We start from the raw sequence: 25637 nt of genomic DNA, 5'->3' as shown, positions 1-25637 counted from the left end.
AGCACACAGCTGTTATCTTGGAAGTTTTTATTCATGGAGCCTAGAGGGCCGCATAAGAAGCTGGGGTGGACCAGATTTGGCCCCCGGGTCTCGGGTTTGACATAGGTGACCCACACAGTCATGGAGAAGACGGCTGACTTGACATTTTCTAAGAAGCTGTCTGTTCACAGAGTGCAGTATCCAGTGATATTATTTGGGAAGTTGAATAGAAGGAGAAAATCTCACCAGCATTAGCAATAACAGCAAAGTGGAGGTCTACAGAGCAGCATCCATTCAAGTGTTTGGTTGAGATTGACGAATCATTGCTCATATTTAGTCACTTCTGAACCAGAGGCGACGTCAATTGAGATCAAAGATTATTTTGCATTTATTTTAGGACAGAGTGCATGTTGTTTGAAGTCCGTTGTGAAATTTCCACATGAATAATGATTTAAGATGCCATGTCATGTATTTGTTGTATTTTTCCTGCTGCTCACAAGCTTTATGGTGATTCTGGTTTCATTATCCAGCAGGACTCACAAACGTGAGCTAAACCTCACGTTTGTAACTTGCAGCGGGAGTCTCCACTGAGTACATGTTCTTTCTGGTCAACATATTGTACTTTCAGTAGGGTAACTTTTTTATTTGTAAAGGGGCTGAATTTTTTAAATGTAAAATTTTTTAGCCTTACATCAGGTTATAATGTTATTCCCTCATCAAAAACATACCTGAAATGTTGCTTTGATTCTTTTATCCATATTTGAAGAATCCTTGAATCTCCATGGCAACCATTCAGGATGCCTAAATGTTTGCCCTTACAAAGCTCCGCCTACTTATCCAAAGCTCCGCCTTAGACCTGCAGCCCCCACACCTTCTCCATTGTGCCCCTTCAGACTAGCAGCACCAGCAATTCACGAACACCTGGTGGAATTAAAATTCTGCTGAGCTCATCATACCAACTACAGTTGTAAACAGCATCATGGAGAAGTAATGTTTTGAAAAAGTCCTGAAGGTGGACCGTCGGATAGAGTAGGAGCTTCTTAAAGAGACAGAGGCCTGATTTCAAGGTGTCAGATTTCGAAGTTAAATATCAGCTGAATGTAACATAGTGCTATAAAATGGAACTATATTCCTGGAAAATTCATAATACAGTCCTAGTCCTTTTCATGGATCGGCTGTCATGAAATTTTTTTTAAGAAACTGAAACTGAATTATCAAACTTGATATGAAAAAATGCTTGAAAAATGTCACAGACTTCACAAAGAAGCTATAATATAGTTACATTTTTTGAATTGAACTGCTGAAATAAATTACTTCTTCAGATGTATTCTAATGTACTGAGATGGACGTGTTCTAGGCAGCAGTCGTAAAAGTTCAGTGACGTGTAGCAGCCTGTAGCTATGGCACCTTTTTAAAGCCATAAATGAAATCAGCAAACCTCACTCTGCCCTCATCCTTGGAACAAAATGGAGGCACTAAAGCGAGAGAGTACATGCCTGTTTGCACGCACACACAACGGCGGTGGAACACGGTTCGGTTTGTGTATTCAGAGCACCAATCAACAGCCTGTATTTATGATTTTAATAACCGGCAGTGTGATTCCTTCTTTTTTTTTTTCCATTCCCTGTGCTTCGCTGTCATCCTGTTCGCATCAGGTGAAGAGGTCACACTGCTTACTGTTAGCCACCATAAACGTCAGCGGGAGTGTAACAGCCGATGACAGGGTTATAAAAAGTCAGGAACAAAGGACACACGGGTCTGTGGGGACTCGGAGCCGCAGACACAGTGCATTGCCTGGGTTGTAAATCTGAAAAAATGTGGGTTTGTGAATGGAAAAAATGGAGGTTGTGCCACAAATACGTCAGATTATTTCTGGAAAGAAAAAAACTCATGGAAACAAAGTGTCTCACTACGTATCTGTATGTGCATGTCTGTGAAGACGGATGCTGCAGTATTCTCTCTGTAGATTGAGAAGATGGCAAGAACTAGATTTAAATAAAAACATTCATGATTAGCATCATATTCAGGTGCTCCAATCCTTTCCTTTACCACAAGTATATAAAATCAAGCAGCTTGGCAAAAAACCTGTTCTGACAAAAATGTGAAGTAGTTGGTTTTCCTCAGGAACTTAGTAGAACTCCAGCTCGCTTCATTACAGAGATAGAATGCAACTTGAGCAATAAATCAAATCAATAATTTTCTTACAAAAAATTCCACAGTGAATTGTTGGTAGTACCACTGCAAAGTGGATGTGATGGTAGGCCATGGCTGGTTGGTTGGTTGGTTGGTTGGTTGATTGGTTGGTTGGTTGGTTGGTTGGTTGATTGGTTGGTTGGTTGGTTGGTTGGTTGGTTGGTTGATTGGTTGGTTGGTTGGTTGGTTGGTTGGTTGGTTGGTTGGTTGGTTGGTTGGTTGGTTGGCTGGCTGGCTGGCTGGTGGGTTAGTTGGTTGGTTGGTTGTTTGGTTGCGGCGTGTTTTCAGGCATTTCGATCTGCCCCTTAGTTCCAGTGAAAGCAATACATTATTGCTTATTTCCAAGTGAACAACGACCCTTAACATACAGCTACCGCTGCAATGGAATGGTTTAGATCATTCATGGGTTAGAATGGCCTAGTCAAAGTCTAAATCTAAATCTATTCTGTGAAAAGACTCTGGTCACAGATGATGTCCATCAAAGCTTTAGATTTGCTACAATGAATAAGAGCCAAATATTCAGTTGATTCCACAAAAGACTTCAAGCAAAATGTGAATTTATAAAGTAAAACACAACCGAGAGCAGTATACTGCACGCTTTCCTTGTTTGTCTGAACGTGTTGATCTACCAAAATTGTAATGAAATGATTAAAGATATGTTGGCAGTAAAACACCAAAAAAGTTAGAGGTTACAAGATGTCTGTCAGTTCTAAATCTTAATCTGTATCTCAAAACAAAATGAAGATTCTTTCTCAGTGAACTGCCGGTAGCTGGATTTAAAAATGAAATGTAACTCAGACAGCTTCACCAGAAACTAAATCAGATAGCGGACTCAGGTCTCTGTCCTCTGTAGTGGAGGTATTTCCTGGATGATAGCGCAGCCTTCCTAACGACTCACAGGTCAACAGTTTGATCTGGAGAGCGATGTCTCTCTGAAGCCAGTGGAAATGACAGAAACAGTGTTTGCTTCACGGTGGTTCTGATTTAAGAGGTATTGCGACAGCCAGTGATTTACCAGGTGAGAACATGCTGCTTTTGCCCAACGTTCTCTCTGTGTTTCATGAGAAAGCCTGATGCTGGCAGTGTGGAGGGCAGCCAAGATGCAAAACGCTCAGCTTTTGATTGGGGATGTAAAGTAAAAGGTCGCTGCAGCCTGTGAAAATTTAATTGCCTCTACTTGAGTTATGCAACGACACGGGTAGGCAATGACGCTTCGTCTTCCTTCAGTGTTTTTGATCCAGGCATGAAGCTCTGCACTGCGCTGACCACTCCGGGGTTTACATAACCAGCGCAGCCAAACGCCGAAAAGAGGCGAGGATTCGACAGAGAGAGAGAGAGTGCGTTTGCATGTGTGTGCGTGTGCATGCGTGTGTGTGTGTTGAGGGAGAAAGAACATGGGAAGAAGTGGAGCAGGGAGAACTGGATCGGGCATGTTGCGTAAATACAACAGTTTCCGCCTCAACGTGCAAAGCTTCATTTAAATAAACCGTCTTCTGAATGAATGCAGAGGCCTAATCATTATGATGCAGCTGTGGATTTAGCATAGCGTCTGTCCACATGCATGGAGGCAGATGGGCTCCTTTCACTATACCAGTTAGAGTCGCATTGAATTCTACACACACACGTATTAAAATGCCAGATTTCAGTGGACAAAAATATTCTGTACCATTAAGCCACATTTAATCTGCCTTATAGCCTGTATTATTCAAGCTTCAAACAAACAAATGTTAAAGGAAGAGATTAGAGGGGAAGTACTATGTAAAATGTACTTTTTTGAGCTTGAAATCTTGTCAGTGTTGCTTTGATTCTTTCTTGCATGTTTGAGAAATCCTTGAGTCTCCCATGGCAACCATTCAGCTGTGCAAAACGTCTGGGTGGACCTAGCTCCGCCTCCGAGGACGAAGCGCCTCCTCTGAGCTGCAGTTTACGATCTCCCCCTCCCAGCGATTCCCCCTCTCAGCTCCTTCAGACTAGCCAGCAGCAATTAGCAAACACTGGGTGGAACTGCACTTCTGCTGAGCTCATCATACAAACTACTTCTCAGTGAAACCTGCTAGAAACATTGTTGAAGGGTTAAAAGAGGAGCCATGTTGTGATCACTTCCAGAAAGAGAGGTTCAAAAAGAGCAGGAGCTTCTTAAAGAGACAGAGGCCCAATTTTAAGGCATTAAATTATGAAGACACATTTTGTTTAAGTTATGTTTAATATATCGGATTTTTGCAACTAAACAAGTAGCATAATTACTTGATTGTGTTGTAAAATGGCACCATGTGCATGGAAAACAATACTGCCCCTTTAAAAGAAAAGGATTTTAAGAAGCAGCAATAACACAGTTGGATAAACTCACGTAGTAAAACTATTACCTTGTTGAAGCAACTTTCAATTCAGTTCCACCAATCAACCTTCATGGGAGCCAAGACGAAAATGGCTTGACCATCATCATCTAACGATGTGGACAAGAACTGTCACAAGATGTAACCAAAAACTTCAACAAAGTTTTACTCTAAGAGCATACACACTTCTGTATCCAGCTTTGTGTGTTTTATTCCCTCAAACCAATTTGTTTGGGGATTTTTCGGCTGACTTGTGAAGGACAAATGTGACACTGAAGGTGGAAGCGATTCCTTTTATCCTTCTCAGAAACCTTCTGATGTGGGTGTGTGCTGAGGAAGGCTGTGTGATCGCACCACAGCCAGGCTTCGTGACACAATGAGTAGAATCAGCAGATGCTTGTTGTGATGTGACTGAGGGCGCCTGGAGCTCTGATGCAATATATCAAGCAACCGCTCGCTGCGTCACAACAATGAGATGCGTCCACTAGGCCCAAACCTCCTGTTCCAAATTACACAGACTCTCTTCTGAAAGGCATTGTCACCCGAGAAGCTTATTGTACTTAGTAATATGCTTAGCACATAGCAAAAATGGTAAAAATATTCTAAAAAATCAATCTGATTAACTGTATTGTTTGGTTCATTTGCTGATTCCTATAAGGTTAAGTCAAGGGATGAACAGTTTGTGAACAAAAGAAGGTTCCCGGTGTTAAAAACGCCTCCAGACAGAGTCATGAATTTAAAAAGAAACATCCCAGCTGAAATTTGCCTAATTAGGTTTAAGTGTATTGATGGGAGCCCAGAGTGGTGAGGCATCCAGCAATATGAAGCCTCTGTGACCTGTTGATACTCAGCAGGTCGGCTCTGGTACTACTTGATCAAGTACCCATGATGCAGAAGGGGAAAATGTAAGAGAAGGAAGTTTATTTCATTCTTAAAAGCATCTGGTACTCGTGCTAACATTAACTTGGCTCGTAAGGATCCAGAATTATCAATCAAGCTAGCTAGTCACTAGCGTGTTTTGTTAAGTTGTTTTATGCCTGCGGTGCTAATAACTTGTACTTTTTTATATATCTTTACCCTGCGATGATTACATCTGTTGATCTTGAAAGTGGAAAACACATAGTGAGGTACCAGGTGAGATGAACAATCTGTTTATTCCAGTTTTCACACGGCTATGTGTCAAACGAACCAAACCCAAACCTGTTCCCCTCCTCGCCTGTGGTGGCGCTGCACTAAGAGCCATGGAAGGAAACAACACACAACCTTCTGAAGAAGACACTGAACACAACTTCCTACTGCCTAAAATGTAAACAAAAATGGAGGGGGGTCAGATTTTAGTAGTTGTAGGGGAAAAACCGTTAGGTTTTTAAAATGCTCTTAATGTCAATATGAATGGAACTTTACTTAGAAGAAATGACTTGTGAACTCCGCTGACTCTTTTTGTCTAATCCGTCAAAGATTCTCATTTTATTCAGGAATGTTACACAGGAAGTTGAGGATATTCCAGTTGGTTTCCTCCTGTATTCCAGTTTTTAACCATCATAGTCACCTTCTTTAATAATAAAGTCCTCACTACATGACACCAGCATTTGCTAAACTCAGCTAAAACCTTCATTCCCTCTCTCTGTCTCTTGCAGCCCACCCCTGATTCCCATTAGGATCTTCTCTTCCCTCTTGGAGACCCTCTCCACCCCCCACATCCAGCAGCCATGGCCGATGACGCCGACATGCGCAATGAGCTGTCAGACATGCAGCAGCGCGCCGACCAGCTGGCCGACGAGGTGAGAACAACACACTTCTGCCCGGACGCAGCTGTTCGGCGTACGGTGGAGTGAAAAACACCCAAGCAGCCTCGTGACAAGCACAGATGTAAAGGCTGAAAAATGGGAATACTGTGAAAAAGTTCAGAATGTTTTGCAAATCATTTTAGGAAAAGAAGCTCATGTGTTTTAAAGAAGTGTTTGACTCATTTTCATGTCAGGCCACATCCAGATGCACACAGAATGTATTTATAAAGCTTCCTAATAACAAACTGTTAAAATATTCTAACTTTCTTCTCATTCAATGAGAACTTAGAAAAAATGTAATAATACTGAACATCTTTTCACACTCTCCAGTCTGGAGTTTTGTTCTTTACCAGACAGTTTTTGAAGGACAGTTTTGTTTACAGACTTCAGAATTAATTTTATTTGTTTATTGCTTTTGTTATTTTGTTTGTTTACTCTGGATATCTAAAATGTCTTCCAGTTCCAATGTGAAATGTTTATTAAAATTTTAAATTTACTGATCTTGGAAAATGTGTGCTTGCATTGTAATACCATTACCACTATATCAGTTGAAAACGATCTCAAAACAATTTTATCACTTATCACAATAACATCTGGGACAATATACCGGCCAGCAAAATCAGTAATCGTGACAGATCTAACAAAGGCAAGTGCTGCAAAATGTCACAAATATTTCTCAAGTAGCGCCACAAAATCACGTGATTATGATTGAAAAAAAAATATATAACACTTAAAAAAATACTGGAGGGACTGATCAGCATGAAAAGATGCTCGATATGACTTATTTATTTATGAGTTAAAAGTGTTTTATTAATACATTCTGCCACAACCAGCCCATTTGAGGAAATTTATGGTCCTGATATTGACAGCAAAGAAAAATTGTCTTTGCACACAATCGCTAAAAAAAAAAAGTGATTTTTAACTGAAATGTTAGGCGTCTGAAAAGAGATTCAGGAACTTTTCCGTGATATTCTCATTTTTTAAAAAATCAGATTTAAACGTAGGTCGCACAGGTCAGAGAGGAGATAGCTGCGTTGTGAGGGCAGCAGCTCCGTACAGAGCCGACTGCGCGGCGGTCCGGCTGACGTTCCAGAGCTCTGCTCTGTTCTTTGTGAGAGCGTGTCAGACTGAGAAACAACATCGTTGTGATGGCCCGGAACAGACTGGCCCAGAACCCTGCAGCTCTACATATGACTCACTGTGGCACAGCTGAGCAGAATATTAAACACACACATGCGCACATTGGCGCAGAGCATACTCAAAATGGCGGTTCCAAAATAATAGCTTCTTTTTCCTTTTCTTTTCATTTTTTGCTTCTGACTTTAAAGAAGCTTTTAGGTCCAGACATTGACTTCAGAGAAAAATCAGAGCTCCTGCTTTAATAAAAGCAAAAAATTAAAAAACAGCTGAACCATCATGAAGCAGAGTTCATTTGGAGTCGACTGTCGTTTTCAAGCTGCTGTGTCTGTAATTTCACACGGAAAATAATAATTCCATCTTCAATCTCTTTGCAGTCACTGGAGAGCACTCGTCGTATGCTGCAGCTGGTGGAGGAGGTAAGAAAAACCCGCAGCACTGAACAGTCATCCATGGGAAACTACAGCAGTTTGTAAAACAAATATAGAAAGAAGCCAAAAATGAACTTTTGATCGACTTTAGTTTGCAGTGCAAGTGCGTGTGGACGCAGAAGCTCACAAAAGCACAGGAGCTTTTGTCATTGTGCAGCCTCCAAACAAACAAACTTCAGTGCATTCTATTGGGATTTTATAAAAAATGAAATCTGAAAAGTGTGGCATGAATTGATATCAACCCTGGTTTACACTAACGTTCCTAAATCAGTGGTGTCCATTTCATCTGTGCAGCTTTTCTCTAATGTTTTGTTAGTACATTAGAGAGCAAACGTTGTCATGGCAGCCGAGGGACAAAATGGAGGCAATTAGTAAAGTTTAGTAAGTAAAGTTTATTTATAAAGCGCTTGTCACAGACGTGCAATCACAAAGTGCTGTACAATAGAAAACCATACAAAAAAATAAAACCAACACAAGAAACACAGTAAAATTTAGATTGGAGCAGCTTTATGTTATAAAACAATACCATATCACAACTATTCATAATGCAATCCATAAATCAGATGTTTTTTATATAAAAGAAAAAACATCTGAACCTAAAGAAAGGCACCGATGAAAGTAAACCATCCCGTTAGAAGCTACAAGCTTCGTAGGAGAACAACATGAGGAAGAAGATGCTAAGGCTGCACAACACATCAGGCTAACGCTTGTGGTTCTGTGTGTGACAAAATGCAGAAAAACTTATTTTGTCGGAGAACCTAAGAAGCAAACACACCTCTGGGTTTGAATTGCTAAAGACATAAAGGATCGCAACACATCTGGAAACGACTCAAAGTTCTCTTATCAACTCAGAGCGAAAGGAGAAAAAAGGCGATAAGTTCTTAAATGCAAAGTAAAAAATAAAATAAAGTCCAGAGTGCAAATTCAAAGTTCATCTTTAATTTGTTCATTGCTCCCTCCATCTCGAGGTGTTTGCGTCTTTAATGCCATCACCGAGTCAACCATGAGTCAGCTGAATGACGGCGTGAGCAGCACTTCACAGGAAATGAGCAGCTCGAGATGAGGCGTGCACACACACACACACACACACACACACACACACACACACACACACACACACACACACACACACACATACACAAACACATGCACATGCAAAACACAAAGCACATTAAAGTGAGCAACGCTAATGGCTAGACGATGATGGCACAATGCACAGAAAGGGAATACATTAACAAGCAAACACAGAGAGCAGGAGGGAGGGAAGTCGGGGTCTCTCAAGGTCAGATTGATCATCGTCGGTTCTGTCAAACCTAGGAGGAACGGGAGAGACGGGTTCAAATCCCACCGGGCTGATGAAACGGGGCGGAAAGGAGGAGGGAAGTGGAGGCAGACTCTGGCGAAATAACTTTTTTTAAAAAAAACACAGGAATCCAGCAACATGCACATCTGTTTTGTTATTATAGATAATCCCTATTGGCATTACTACAGCAGTAAATAAGACTTTTAAATTTCCTCCCTGAGATAAAATGCTTCATTTGGTAGATTTGTGATTGCTGCTCAAAATTAAAAGAAGAAATCTATAACTTTGAAAGATCTGGAAAGAAACAAGTAGGAACATCCAAAAACTGATTACAAGAGGGTTGAAAAAATTTTCATGCAGATGTTTTTATAAAATGTGAAATAAAACTGCGTCTTTTTTGTTTTCTTCAAAATTGAAACCTTGCACATTGTGTCACTCCGTATTGAGAGGAGTCAGATAAAAACTTTGCGATTAAATTACTGGGTAGTTAAATCTAAATCTTAGCTGTGTGTTATCATGTCTGCTCCTGACGTATTGATCCTTTGGTGAATCTTGACGCCCCAAAAAGTTTTTTGTTTTCTTCATCAGTCACCTAAATCTTCTGATAGAGCACGTATGTTGGAATGAAGGGTGTAAAAGTTCTTATTGCCCTGACTTCACTGCCTGTGTGTATTTATTTCCTACTGATTTAATGATCGCCTGACCACCTTGGGTTGAAATTTCAATTCTCTAAACGACCAGAGGAGTCAAATTATTATTAGCTCAATCACATAGAAAGTAGATACCATTCAAGCATTCAGCATGCAGAGGTGAGTTCAGTTTTTATTGGTATCAAAAGACAGATTTAGACTTTAAAATATAGCTTCATAACCTTAATGTAGTGGATTTTTTTTTTTTTACACCTTTGAAGCCCATCAATAAAAATGTTTATATTTGACATTAGAATGCCTGGACAGTGTATTCTGCTGAGGAAAGCTCTAAATTAAAGGTTTTATAGTGCATTTCTAAAATAAGGTTCCTGAAAGGAAGAAGATTTTTTTCTTTGCAGAGCAGCAGATTAAAATGTAATCATCGCTGCCATCATCCTAATAAACTACGACTTACAGATTTTCAGGTTCATACAGAATCTGTTTGGACCGGAGAAAGTTATCGACATCTTATCACACTGTTACGGGGTTTTTTCATTTCCAGGACACCATTGTTGACCATCCTGTTGACTTCTGTTCTGTCTTACCCCCTCACCCTCCTATACCCTCCACCCCTGTCCACCTGTGATTCGGCCCTGGCCTTCCATAGAGCAAAGATGCTGGAATCAGGACTTTGGTCATGCTGGACGAGCAGGGAGGTGAGTCAGCAGGAGAAGAGATGGTCATAATGTTTTGTTGTAATGACTGAGCTTTTTAAATTATACACAGCTGCTATCTGTTCTGTTTTTGCTTTTTGTTTTTTACTATAAGTGTAAAAATATATTAATGTTTACATTTTAACTCTGTACTTTTGATGTTTTTTTACATGATAACCAAACACTTTGTGAATGAATGAAATGTTCCATTTTCAACTGCTTGTTTTCATTTAAACGCATTTAAAACAAATTCACTTTTCCCTCCATTTTTTTTTTTTTTTTTTTTTTTTTTATGCTTTGAGGTTTTTTAAATTGATTTCTTTTCACTGCATGCTGAGTTGATCGTTGACGGTTGGGGATTTTTTTCATTTCTTCCTTTCAGCTTCTTTTAACTTCTCTTTACGTTTGGCTCACATTCTTCTTCTTCTTCTCGGTTTGCCTGACCGCTTCTAATTAATTTGCCACCAGCTGTTTTTTTTTCTTTCTTCTTCTTTATTTTGTCCTTACTTCCTCATAGTTTTTTTTTTCTTTATTTCAGCTAAGAAAGACAAGAGAATTTTCAAAAGTGCCAAAACCTTTGACAGATCTCTTGGAGAATGTTTCCAGCTGCCACTGCAGTACCTCCCCTCTCCCCCCCACAGCTCAGCTTTATTTTCAGACTAAATTGTGTCTCTGGGTCAATTTGCCCCTTCGCCAAGTTGTACCCCAATCTTCTAAAAAACGTGTTTCTGTTTTGTCCTTTTCTACTTCCTGTTTGAAGGTGTAAACAAACCATTTGGTGCCCATATGCTCAAAACATAATGGGCTTTTCTCAGCATCTTCATGAATTATGAGGAGAAATACTGAAATCTCACAAAACTGAACTCTATTGTGTATTCTTTCCCGGTGACCTTGTATTTCACCAGTTTACAGAGAGGAATTTAACATCTTTGTAAATAATTCTCGCTAACTTCGTGCAGGTAAATATTGGCGTCTTTCATAAAATAGTTTAGTCATAAAACTCTAAAGCGGATCCTAAGATATGTTATTTTAGAAAGAAATCAAGCTACCACTGGTCCTATGTGTGTCAAACATGTAACAGTGCTTCTGCTGGGCTGACCAAAAAACTCAGACGGTGAAAAAGCTAACGTTTTTAAGTCGGTCTCCATATCCTGTCAGAAAGCAGACCATTTCTTTACAGCCGTTATAAAATTTCACAAACTGATTCATTATTGATGCGTCATTAAGAAACTGCCTGCGGTCCGCATCTAGGAAACAAGGAAAACTACAAAGGTACAAAATGGCGGAGGGGCGAAACAACCAGCAGTTATAAATGGTCCTTTTGGTAGCTGGTGGTTGAGTAACTCTCGCGCTGTTCTCAGATCTGTTTACATTGAATCCTTTTGCGTAAATTAGGAACCTACTGGGATAAAACTCCCATTTCAAATTCACATATTTATTATTTACAATGAATTAGGAGCTGAAGCTGTCTCCGGCTGTTCGTCTGATTGGTATCTAGAGATGGCGAATGGTTAAACTGGTCTGAGAACCGTTTTGCCAGGTGTACAAAGAAAAGAAGTGGGGAAAGAGAAACGATCGATTTAGCTGGTAATGACAAAATATTCTATCACTTCAGCCCACTTAGTGATTCGTACAATCCCTGGTTGCACCTTGAAAGTGTAAAAACTATACAGCGAGTGCACTTAATATAATGTTTGATATGCCAGGAGGAAAAAAAATCTATGAAGGTTCCACCTCCCATTGACTGGAAGTCAAGTTTTCATCAATTCATAAAGTCTGCAAGAGGGCATCCTTAATTCTGTCAACAGGGAATGTAAGCTGCAGTCTGTCTGTGAACAGTCATGCGTGGACTCTAATGCATCAAACCCCCAGAGTATTTCTGCACCTGCAGATTATTACTAAACGTTCTGTGATGATGGACTATCTGCAGTCTGGGAGCTGAACACGGATGTCCTCTCATCGGACTGAAAACCTTTATAGTTGTAAAGGAGAAAATCCTGGCCATAGGAGCATTCATTCCACCGCTGAAATCAAACTAATAATGAATATGCCTATAGCACTAACCCAACTTTAACACTTTCAGAAGTGCATGCCAACCAGGGATTGAACGAACCCTAACAGTCGGTGAACAAGTTCCTGGATCCACTCCATATTTAACTGTGCCACATGCTTTCACACTCTACTTATTTCTCTGTCCCAATACAAATTTGCTTTGAGAAATAGTTGGCAACTCACCATCCACCACATCAGCATGGCAAACCAGAGTCTAGTCACAGTCATGGTCCAGTCAAAGTCAGGAAAATGCCAGATGAGATTGTACATTCAACTTATCTAACTGAAAAGAAAGCTTGTAGGATTGCTAATTCATTTGCTTAGCAACCACGACAACTGTCACTAGCAATGAAACCCGGAGTGCAAACAGTATTTCTTTGCCTTTTAGATATTAAAGAATGAAATCTCAGATTTCCCACGTTGATGTTTTAGTCCATGGCACGGAGAAATTCAGACGTTTGAGTGCAAAAAAAATGCAGCATGAGAGTGACGAAAAATATTCTTATCAGGAATAAATTGAGTCATTGCAGTTTTACTGTCCTGAGGCTTTCACGTGTAGAAAAGGAAATCCTGTTCAATTTTAAGTCTTTAAAATTGCACAGGTTCAATTGGCTCTTTATAGACAAATTGTGAAATAATGAACATGACTGAAAAAGTTTTTCAGTCTCTTGCTGATACTCAAATGGCCGATAAGCTTAGATTTTAGTTTAACTACAAACGTGTAGCTAAACTGTATGTTTAGCTACAGACTTAGATTGGTCACTAACTAATTTAGTTAATGCTCATTAGCTTTAGTATACCTAATTTAGCTAGTGACTAATGCTACTCACTTGCTTTAGTATACCTAATTTGGCTAATTTGACTAATGCTCACTGTCACGGTCTACTTCACTGTACTTAGCTAAAACCCATTAGCTGTTGCTAGTAGGCTAGTTGATGAGTTATGACTATATTTTCGCCATAATAGGAATCTCAGCCTACCAGTTTCATTCACAGTCTTAAGTTTTAGCCAGTTGTTGGTTGGCTGAGTGTTGTTCTCCTGGCGGCTCTTATGCTAAGTTAGCATAGTGGCCTGTTGTAAGTAGAGTTGTATTCATTGTTTTTTCTCATTATTCCAGGCAAGTTGACTGTAATCGTGCTCTACTTAACATGGTTAAAGTCTACTTCTCCTGTAAACCCACAAACAGCCATTGCAGTTTGCACATGAGGTCACACACGCTCACGTCGACACAGTTGCTGTTCATCATATATCATATTTCTGTCAATCAGTCAATGAAATTCATTCCACTACTGTCATCCCTTTGTCCTGACCAGAGCAACTCGATCGTGTTGAAGAGGGCATGAACCATATCAACCAAGACATGAAGGAAGCCGAGAAAAATTTAAAAGATTTAGGGAAATGCTGTGGGCTTTTCATATGTCCATGTAACAAGTAGGTACTGACAATGTGCCCCAAAGGTTCTTTGCATATGTGGTGGCGTCCAGTTTTTCCTTTTTTTTTTCTTTCTCTCGTTTTGTTTTACTTTCTTTTGTCAGTGAGTGTCTGAAGTTGTTGTCTTCTCTCCTTTGTCTTCTCTCTCTCTTTCTCTCTCACCTTCTTCCTCTCTCTCTCTCTCCTCGTGCTTCATTCTGTGGGGGATAAATGACTTGTGTTTAATCAGAGCAACTGGAGCGCATCGAGGAGGGAATGGACCAAATCAATAAGGACATGAAGGATGCAGAAAAGAATTTGAACGATCTAGGGAAATTCTGTGGTCTTTGCTCCTGTCCATGTAACAAGTAGGTGCTGCTTGCCTGCCTGCCTGCCTGCCATTTAAATATGCGACTAAATACCAAATAAAATACAAAAAAAAAAAAAAAAACCGAGGAAGAAGTGACATCACAATGGCCATTAGCCAATAGTCTGCTCTGCTCCTGTTCAGAAATAATAGTAATAAAAAACTCTCTTATCCTTACAGTGGGGACATGGGTGGATATTCTTTAAAATAGTTCTAATCTCACCCTCACATAGACACTTTGTCCCTAAAGTCGAACTGAAGATGGATATTTTTCAGTGTGAAAGCACTCAAAAACTCACTTTTAAATTATTAATCTTCATTGGATTGGTGAAGTTTCTTAGTCCATTGTTCCATATAATGATTCCTGTCCTTCTAAGAGGACATGTGGGAAATAAGAAGTGATGCAGTTGTCTAAATAGTTAATTTAATAATCACAAATCTTCTCTTGATATGCAGCATCCACTGGGGTGTTTGTTGGTGTTTCATTTGCACTCGTCCCTAGAAAGGAGAAGCATAGACAGTGTGATCCGATCGATAGTTGGGTTACATTAGATTAGATCAGAAGATTGTTTTGAAGTTTTCTTTTACTGTTAGTTTTAAATCTGTTTCATTTTATTATTAGATTTAAAGTTTAATTTTTAAAAGCCCAGCCAAGGTCAGAGTTAGCCTTTTGCAATTTAAGAAATATTAAAATTAAAAAATGGTTAAATGTGAACTTAAGTGCATGATCTACAACAGGACAGTGATTAAAACAATGCAACAAGTAGAATAGGACGTACATGATACAGTTCCAGTTATAATATCACCTATTAGATTTATTTAAAGTTATGTTGAGACGCAGAGTTTGGAAGAAATCTGGAAGAAACATAAACCAAATTTAATGTTGGGTTTTTTAAGTGTTTATTGTGCAGAATATTAAACTATTTTCTCAAGGGATTTTTTTATATATATAGAATTGCATTTGGGATGCTGTGAGTGCATATTTGTAGGTTATTTACGTCTTGTGCTGAGCAGTTCAGTTTCCATTGCAGAAGAGGTTTATACAGCCACAATAAATGCATCAATAAACGCTCCAGTAATATTTCAAAACGTGGTTGGGCGCTCTTATTGTGTGGTGCTGAGCAGCACATTTAAGTCATTTGATTTTTAGAGATTTTTTTGTATATGTTTGTGATTCTCTGAGGCTAAATGGTGACACAATTATGGCCAAAAAGATTGTGATGAATTCTTTTTATTGCCGGTTTTATTGCATTTCCATAAAGATCACCAGAGAAAATGTCATGTCTTTATAGCCTAGTCCTTGAAATCATATTTGTCTACGTTAATAAAGTCAAACACAGATTCACTTTAGTTTAACAGACTTAATATGTCTAAGATGGAATGTAAAATATGGCCTTTCAGTTCGACTTTAGTGCAGATTTGTGTAGGACCTTCAAATGCAGCAGCCTGGCTTCCCACTGGATAAACCTGCAGATATTCATATTCATGTCAGTGTAAGGCATTCATACAAGTTTGGCCAAATGATCCCATGCATAACCACTGCAATTATTTACCATTATACAGCATGTAACATTCATCAAATCTGCTTAAAAACCTTTCAATCCAAGCTAAATCTTGTTTTTATGTTTTCCTCCACTCACCAGTAAGTGCCTCCGTTAACGTCCTCCTTCTAAGAGCCCTATTCTCTGAACACACACTTCCTTAAACAGCCTGGCTGGCTTTTGAAATCCAGGTGTTCCTGTTTTGGAGCCTTTTGTTCAAATTCCTCCTGAGCTGGATTGTGTTTTTCCAAGCGCGGTGGGAAGAGGCGACTTTGCCAACTCTTAAAAACAAAATAGGATTCCTTGTAGAACAAACAAAGAGCAGGGCTGAGGGCCCCAAAGCATCTTGGCACTCAGATCTTCATTCTGGAACAATTTATTTACATTTTTGTTTTCTTTTTCTCTGATCTTGGTCCCAAAATGCATTTGGGCAGCCTGGTCCAGGACTGTTTGACACTTCTCCTCATCTGCATGATGTCTTCCACCACACAGCTCTAACATCCAGTAGATCCTCACCTTTGTGCAGGGAAGAAGACCCCCACAACCCCCCCACCTTACCCCTCACTGAGTGCAGATAACATGGAATGACTGGAGAGCATGACCCTCTGAATTCTCATGCATGCTTGATAATGCAACTCATAACAGCGATTTTACTCAGGATGATACTGAAGGTTCTGATGATGATGGTGGATTATGAATACATCTTTTTAATGTTTTTTCCTTGTTTTTGTTGTTTTAGTTGTAGCAGCTTGACAGTGAGACGTTCAGGTGAATCGGGACAAAACGGCAGTCATAAACTGCATTATTAAAGAAAAACAAATTAATAAATAGCGATAACATCTGTGTTGTATTTCGGAATAACAGAGTGTTGTTTTTAATCATTTCTTAACAAAGGGATGTCCAGTTCCCTTAAAATGATCCTGCGTGGCCCCTGTCAGCAGCTCAAAAACGATTAAAAATGATACATAAAATGACATTTTTTATAAAAGGCAAAAATTTAGAAACAAAGTAGAGAATTTACATTTTAATTAACCACACTGTTGTTGTTGTTTTGTAACTTTAAATTGCGATAGGACCAAAAACATTCAGTGACTCGTTTATTAAACTGGGATAAACACAGCAAGTGTTTCTTGTATATATATATATATACATATATATATATATATATATATATATATATATATATATATATATATTTTTTTTTTTTTTTAGGACAATAATACCCGAATTTAGTTAATTGTTTTCATGTCTGTGTATTTTTAGATCAGCATAAAGATAACAGAAATGCTTACTTCATGTAAATATTGTTTAGTTTATTTAAAATAAGACCATTTAAAATACATTTTTTTAAAAATTTAGTGGCTTACCAGAACCTGACATTTGTGGACAGAAGTTTGGACACTTCTGATCTAAACCATATGAAAGAAAAATCTTCCATATTTTAGGGCTTTTTTTCTGTGGCAGCAGTGAGAAAATAACATTTCTGAGCCGCATTATGAGCGCAGTGATAAAGGGCATGACACATTCAAAACCATAAAAAATAACAAAATAAAAGGGGGTGGTGTGGCTGCGAGCGGGAGTGTGGCGCAGCGGAGTTGGGTTTGACGTGTAAATATCTCCATCGTGCCTCCAGTTCCCTTGTCTCCACACGGCTCCTGTAGTGACTGAGTCGTCCTCTGCAGTGCCGCCTCTCCTGCAGAGCTCTGTGCTAAATTAGCCTCTCTGTCCCGCACTGGCTGCTTCAAAACATCACTGTTCGCAAAGCCCCTTCCCCCCTTCAGGAGGCTGGCTCACATGTAGGTCAGCCATATCAGATAGTGGCAGGGCGGCCTGCTGGGACGTTGACTCAAACTGACTCTGCAAATAGATGTTTCTTAGAACCAAAAAAACCAAAAAAAAAAATAGATTTTGTTGGATTTCTGCGGTTCAGACACTCGGACTGTTTATTCTGAATCCGTTCGACCTGCCGCCTCAGGCTTCTGAATCAAAAAGAAGATGAAAATTATTGAACTTGTTTTAATTTGGAATGCGGTTCATCGTTGAGGCCTATGTGAGTATGCTCAGTGAGGCTGAGCTGGGCGATAGAGCGCGGGTTGTTAGCGCAGCTGTATTTGTCGGTTTATTTCCCGTTTCAACCTCTTTCTGTCCAAACTCCTACCGTTTCACTCTGCTGACTCGCTGCTGCAGATTACCACACAACTCTGAGTAACGGAAAGCAGAGTGATGCCGCATGAGACACTCCAGCCCAGGTCAGGGGGGTGGGGGAGCTGAGAGGGGTCAGGCAGGAACACTGTTATTCTCTGTCGACCTTCTGCCAGCTTTTATTTTGATATCTGTTGGTTTGTTTTGCTCTGTATCCTCTTGTGGCTTCGAACGGTCTGTTCTCAGTCATCCCTCCTAAGAGCGTCACAGTCCTGTTCCTCTGTGTTGTGTGTCTGCAGACGCCGTGTGTCTTCTCTGTTTGGGAGAGGGATGGGATTGCTGACAGAGCAAAATGTGGGATCTAGTCCAGTTTTAGCCTGAAGTGATATTTTTAGTGTGTATCGTATGTTATTTAACAGCAGCAGAAATGAGCTGCACTAAAACCCAGTCCATGCCTGCTACGCTTTGCTTGACTTAGTCTAGTCCCCTCCCCAGCCCCTACATTTATTTCTGTGCTGGATGCATGAAGCCAATTAACACCTTTTGTCCCAGCTGATCACGCTACGTTCAGATAAATATCAATGTGACTGCGAGCGCCTCAGACCCCAGGCTTTTGTTTTCGTTTTGTTTGTATTTTTCGTTGTCGTTTTCTTCTCTAGATTATCAGTAATAAGAAGTCAGCCTGGTTGAGGTCTGTGACGGTTTCTGTCCAAATGCTGAGTCATTGTCTCTCCTCCCCCACCGTCGCCGCCGGCGATCAGAATGAAGAGTGGAGCCAGCAAGGCCTGGGGGAACAACCAGGACGGGGTCGTGGCCAGCCAGCCCGCCCGCGTGGTGGACGAGCGCGAACAGATGGCCATCAGCGGAGGCTTCATCCGCAGGTAGCCTTCAGCTTCACCTTTCAAATCACGTACGGCAGAGAGAGGCCAGGAGGTCACCGAGAAAGTCAGCTGAAATAAATGACATACTATTGGGATGTAATATCTCCACAGATGAATTTACAGCAGCGACAGTACCCTTTATTCTGATGCCACTAAATGAAATCCAGTGCCGATCTTCAGTAGCTACCAAATGAGTGAAATGCCACAGCAGGTCTCATCAATACGTTGATGAAAGCTTTTGTTTAAATTGTTTTTGACGAACATCGATATCCCTCTTTTAGAAAATGTTTTTTTTTTCTTTGTCAGTGTTCCAGTTGTCATGGGTCCAAAGCAGCTCTAACCCGTTTTGTAGTTTTCTGGTAGTTTGTTCCAGATTAGTGGTGCATAGATGCTGAATGCTGCTCCTCCAGGTTTGGTTCTGGTTCTGGGGATCCAGACCGTTTTGTATGTTAACTCAACAGCAACGGTGGCTTAAAAAACTAAAAAACAAACCCAAATGTGTCATCTAAAACTAGATCTGGAAAAATTTTTGTTTCCAGTTTGTCTTCAAGAAAAAAACTCAATTTAAATTTTGACTTTTAGCTGCTTAACATCTGATTTAGCAGTTAGCTTCTATTCAGAAACGCATAGGATTTATAATATTGGATAAAGTTCTCCACACAACAGGTGTGCTGCACCTGATCAGATCTCAGATCTCAGGTCAGATCCTCCTATCCAAGATAAAAGATGGCCGACGTTGTTCCAGATGGTGCTCTTCACCCGTTCGGCCCTGTGTTTACGTCTCTATCCTTCCTGTGCGCAGGGTAACAGACGATGCCCGGGAAAATGAGATGGACGAGAACCTGGAGCAGGTGGGCGGCATCATCGGCAACCTGCGGCACATGGCCCTGGACATGGGCAACGAGATCGACACGCAGAACCGCCAGATCGACAGGATCATGGAGAAGGTACATCACTCGCCACGGTTACACCTCACGATGGGAAACTTGGTTTTCCTCAGCCATAGGTTCGTGCTTTGCATTTGTTCTTGTTTCAGGGAAAATCAGGTGAAAAAAATTTTGATTTCCAAGGATGACCTAAAACCAGAGGCGTATCGGTTATCATTTATTGTGATAAACAATAATAATTTTGATTTGTTGTTGCCTCCAAAAGTTCCACTTAATGATGTTCAACAAAATCCAAACCCAGCAATTGCATTTACAACTATACAGTTACCTAAAAAAGAAGAAAAATCATTTTTTAAAAACATTTTTATGCATCTTTGTCATTATCACAACAATACCGTGAAATACTGTGATAAAATTTGCAGTCCTTATCACCCACGTCTAACCTAAAACCCTATGAGGCTGAACAGACATGGCCCTTTCAGCTCAGAGGCATCCAGGATGAACTGACATCAGAAACTTGGACTGTGACTCAGAACGAATAAATGAAGGACAGAAGTGGCGCTTCAGTGGACTATTCAGGCCTGAAGATGGTATAGTTTTGCTTATTTGATCCTATCAGAGCTCATTTCCTGTTCTGCATTAAAGCGGAAAAGAGCACTGTGCTCACCAGAAGTAGAAATAAAAACTTCCTTTATCGTCTCGCAAAGGGAAAATGAAGGTGCAGCAGCAGCAGACATAAAGGGTCACACCAAAAGGTCACGTGTTCAAAACAACAGGCGTGTTGGACTCACAAGCCAACAGAGTCGGATCACTTTTTCAAAGAATGTCCATCACGGGTATTGAACGTTTAAAAACATGAATCCCTACATATTGTTGGCTTCAGGCGTTCCATCCGCTGGCAAAATAAATCAACTTAACGGAAACAACGACAATTTCAGGGGGGGACAAAAAAAACCTCCTGTTTTCCCATCAAAATGTTTCGGCGCTGTAGGAGGAGGTGGTGGTGCGTTTCCACAAAACGTCAACGGGAAACCCTTTTTCTTGTCTTTTCTTTCCTTCGTGACCCGCCTCCTCCTGTCTTGCAGGCCGATTCCAACAAGACTAGAATCGACGAGGCCAACCAGCGCGCTACAAAGATGCTGGGCAGTGGCTAGACGGCGCGAGGCAGGAGCGCGGTCTTCCTCGACGTCCCACGCCACACGTCACCCGGCGCTGATATGCTTTCATCATGGTATTGACCTTCTAGGTTTGCACACATGCACATATCACCTCCCCTTCCTCGATTTAAATGTCGTTCTGTGTCGTCTGTCGAGCTTTTTCAAGATGATTGTCCTCGTACAAAGATGATTTCTTATACTCCGTATATCATTCTTTCCAAAGGTTGTATATAGTGCTGACTTGATGGCTCTCTAGCTCACTTGTGAAGTTTTTATTCTCTTTATCTCTCTCTATCTCGCGACATACATACATAAAGTATACATATATATACCTATGCACATGTCTGTGTGTATAGATATATATATCTGAAATAAACTACACTGCTCTGGATGACAAGTATATAATAGGAATGCTAAACAAGCTGTTTGTTTTCTTCTTTTCCTTTTCAGTATCTCAGTATCGTCTTTGTAACGCCGTGTCGTTCCATTTAGGCTACTGTCATGCTCCTTATTTGGTGTTGTCACGACAACAGAGGGAGCAGAGCGATTAAAAAGACACCCGTAACGCGGACGATGAATGCGGCGGCGGCGGTGACGATGGTGACCACGGCAACCGCACAGCGGTACAGCCGAACGAGATTGCGAAAGAGCACTTACAATCAGAAAAACGGAGGCGGTCGTCGATACGTTTTCCCTTAATTGCAATCACACTGAGTTACTGTTTAGACAATGTGCAACTAGACTCTGTAGCTGTATTAGACATTGCATTCCAAGTGACGTGAATTGTGCGTTTCTCTGCATGACAAATGGTAGATTTTAGTCTCATAAATAAAAACCTGTCTGAAAAATATATATAAAAATAAAAAATGGCAAAAAAAAAAACCCCAAAACAAAACGACAACATGGCAGTAGCAAATTGACGAAAACGCATGCTCGGTATTAGGACACAGTTGTTCGTTCCATACTCCTGCAAGTTTGCAATAGTGCCACTCTTTCTGTCTCGATATATTTACCGACTGTGACCATCTCGTTGTACAATAAATGCAAAGGGGATCAAAAGAGGCGAGATAAAGGTGGGGGGAAAACAACAAAATCAATAAACAAACGTGAGGACTTTGTGGGGGGTTGTGTTGAAAAAAAAAAAAGACCTGTTTTCTAAACTATTATGCAGTTCATTGATGATGAAGATGTTGATTATGTGTTGAAAGAGGAGGACTGGCTGTGTACTGTATCATAGGTTTTGGATGCTCTGAAAAAATAAAAAACGAATAAATAAAAGTTTGCAATGTAAAGCAAAGACACATATTTCTGAGAGACCTTACTTTTATAAGAAGACTGTATCTGTAAGTTTATTTTCCCCCGTGTGGTTTGTTATTGGTAAAAAACATATACTGGTATTATGAAATGACAATAACTACACTCTAAAACGAAACAAAAATATATATATACCAAGTTTTCTTTTCTTTTCTCTTCTTTTTGTTTTTTTTTTGTTTTTGTTCTTTGCTTCTGTACTTTAGAGCTATGCACACCAAATCGCCAAAATGTTCAGTAGTTACAGCAAGGTGAATAAAAACCCTAAACCTGAATGACACAATAGGTTCAACTGTGAGATCGATGTCCTCAATGCATGTAATAGTAACGACCCCCCTCTCTGTATCCTGTCAGTGTGTGCAGTGGTGGACATTTTGTAGCTAGCTGAATTGATTAAAAGTAATAAACCCTAGCTGCTCCGGTGTCTGTCTTCATTGCTCACAGGGTCTCTGGTTCTTATGGCAGGATCACCAGGGTCAGCTTCAGGGAGCAACTCGTCTTTTTTGACCTTTTGATACATAAAGGTCGTCACTGATTCGGCAGACAGTCCACCAAATGTCCACAACTTCTTGTGTAAAAAAAAAAAAGGAAAAAGAAGCACCAAGTAATTTCGTCGATCCTGCGTTCAGACGGAACACGTTTTCACGTTTTGCGCGTCCAGCACCTCGGGTTTATGGCAACATACCAGCGATTTTACCAAGTGTGTGGCTAAACAGTGACGTAAAAAGAATTGCCAGATGATAGCTTAGAATTCTGTCAAATATGGCAAAAGTAATTTTTTTTTTACGACTATCGTCTGGACACCAAACCCTCCGGCATTTATTTTGGTCACTGAAAACCGTTTTGAAAGCGGTCGTGAGTACTGAACACCATCACGCGTTCAATGACCACAACAAACGCTGTGAATTTTTGCCATTCAGGAAGAATCTTAAAACAGTGTGAAAAGCGGCGCTTTAGATGGAGTTTAGTTGTATTTTCCCAGCTTTCTAAACCACAAAGTGTCATTTTTTTTGCATGACTCTTTAGTCAGACGGGTGGTAGAAGTGGGTGACGCATGGCCCACTTGGCTTGCCGTACAAGTTGGACGTTTGTGCACTTTGAAGTCAGGCGCTTGAGATCGTGCATCAGTGTGGAAAGTGGAAAGAAGCACCTTAAGAGGAGCCTCTTGACTACTACCTTTTATTCCCCATCCTGGTTTCTGATGAAATATTGAGTCTCTTGACTTTATTTACTGAAAGCAGAAGATCGTTGTCATCGTCGCCTCTGCACCGTGTTCAAACCCACCTGATAATTTAGACGTATTGTGAGTTTCATAGACGACGTGTCCATAGGGACGCTATGAGCGCTGTTTTCCTCTCTCAACCTGCTGAACCACTTTGGTGCCTGCACCAATAACACACCTTTAAAAATGTGTGAAAAAGACAGCGGCAAATTCACACCACAGAAAACAGGACAAGATGCACCTAATGAATTTATGAAAACGTTCATGCATCTCCCTTAGGCAAGGTCTTTGGATTTAAATCCTTCTGATTTAGCCAGACACTCATATCAAAGCTTTTCAGTCACATAGCTGAGTTTTTCTGATTGGTCAACATTCCATGTCCAGCTCAGATCTTCCAAATCCAGTGTCTCCCGTCAAACACTTGAAACGCTTCAAACCTTTGTCGATCTGCCCTAGTGACGCGTCCAGACTTTGCACGTAAACCAGATGCCCTGACTCTCGATGACGTTCAGTCTGAACGCAGCATTAACTGAAAGTTAGCGAGGTGAAACAAAAGAAGGTGAATCTAGGATCTACACCAGTGGTCTCACGCTACATTCTTCGAGGACCAGACTCCTGCACACATTTAGTTGTGTCCCTTGTCCTACACACTTGAATTCAATGGATAAACTGTCTCACTAGCATGTTGTCCAGCTCTACAGAGCTCTGCTAATGAGCTGCTATTGGAGGACTGGAGTTTGAGACCATTGAGCTACACACACTGGCATCAAAATGGAGAAGAAAGGGGACTTAGTGGCTCTAGACATGGCTAGAGCATGTCATTGTTGGTGAAAGTCGGGGTGTGGGTATTTAGAAACCTGCCAATCTACAACAATTTCTCTGGCTTACAGAGAATGGTCCAACGTAGAGAAAATATTCACTGATTACTGCAGTTGCGTGGACAAAAATGTCTTGAAGGCAACAGAAGCTGAAATTAGCTGTCCTTACAGCTGAGGTAGGCAGAATAATGTTTTTAATTAGCAAAGCATTGAGCCTTGAAGCAAATGGGCTCCAGGAACAGAAAACCACAGAGGGTCATACTGCTGAGGCTGCAATTCCCCGAGACGTCTGAACTGATGAGTCTAGATTTCAGCTGCGACATCCAGATGTTAGGATCAGAATTTGGCGGAAGTAGCATAAACTCGTGGCTCCATCCTGCCTTGTACCAACAGTACAGATTGTTGTTGGTGGTGTCAGTACCAGCAGAACATCATCTAAAGTCCACAGCCCACCTTAGAACTTAGTGCTGCTGAATATCCCCAACCCTTTATGACCACTGTGTCACTACTTCCTGTAGAATAATGTTCCATGTCACAATGTCTACTGACTATAATCAGGACACAGTACTATGTTAGCCTCCAAGGTCTCCAGATCTCAATGCAGTGGCTTTGAGATTCTCCTCACTGATCTACAGCTTAAACATCTACAGCAACTGTATGATCATGTTAATATCGCCCAGAATAAATGCGTTACCTTGGTGAGCTCTGATGGCAAACGGTGATTAAACCAGGTATTTACAAAATTGCATCCAATGATGGTAAATGAGTGTATGCTATTATTACGAGAGTAATGACTCTGAAGTGTATAAAAGTGTGTTCAGTGGTCCAGATGCCTCTGTGAGATGAAGTGCTAGACTTGCATAGGCTTATATGACTGAAAACAGGATTTTATTACAAACAAGGCCATGCTGCATTGATTTATATGCAAATCAAAACCAATGGAAGAGTTTCCTCAAACAGCTGTTGTCATCATGTCTTTTTATAGATTAGAGACGACACGCCAACAGTCTGAACCTGATACGAATCAGAGTAAACAAACACATTACGATTTTCAGATATACTCAAACAAAATAAATGACTTCCATCATTTTTACAACATTTGGATATTTTACCCAACTGACCAAAGTAATATATTTCGGTTCTGTTGCAGAGGTAAAGTTGACTACATGGTAATCGAACCCTGAAGCTTATTAGCTAGTTAGCGGTTAGCATTGTTAAATCGCATCCAGAGGAACGTTGGTATGAACCTCTGTGTCGAAAGTCCAAGTGGCTTTTCTCCACAGTCCAAACTCATACACATGAAATAACTTACCGCCAAGAAGAGGAGAATTCTGGAACGTTGTG

At 40.5% G+C, this 25637-nt stretch overlaps 1 protein-coding gene across 1 annotated transcript in view; it reads left to right on the top strand.

Moving 5' to 3' along the window:
- The window catches only part of snap25a (synaptosome associated protein 25a), a 35755-nt gene extending 13090 nt beyond the window's left edge, over window positions 1-22665 (top strand). The window contains exons 2-8 of the mRNA XM_055044262.1: window positions 6143-6286; window positions 7807-7848; window positions 10460-10508; window positions 14218-14335; window positions 18779-18898; window positions 19701-19845; window positions 20871-22665. Coding sequence (XP_054900237.1) covers window positions 6215-6286; window positions 7807-7848; window positions 10460-10508; window positions 14218-14335; window positions 18779-18898; window positions 19701-19845; window positions 20871-20939 — 615 coding nt within the window. The 5' untranslated portion in view covers window positions 6143-6214 and the 3' untranslated portion in view covers window positions 20940-22665. The remainder of the gene's footprint in view (window positions 1-6142; window positions 6287-7806; window positions 7849-10459; window positions 10509-14217; window positions 14336-18778; window positions 18899-19700; window positions 19846-20870) is intronic.
- The last annotated feature ends 2972 nt before the right edge of the window (window positions 22666-25637 follow it).

This window comes from Poeciliopsis prolifica, unplaced genomic scaffold (assembly GCF_027474105.1).
Source record: "Poeciliopsis prolifica strain line A6 unplaced genomic scaffold, Auburn_PproV2 SCAFFOLD020, whole genome shotgun sequence".
Taxonomy (NCBI): domain Eukaryota; kingdom Metazoa; phylum Chordata; class Actinopteri; order Cyprinodontiformes; family Poeciliidae; genus Poeciliopsis; species Poeciliopsis prolifica.
This window is presented reverse-complemented; position numbering and strand designations above follow the sequence as displayed.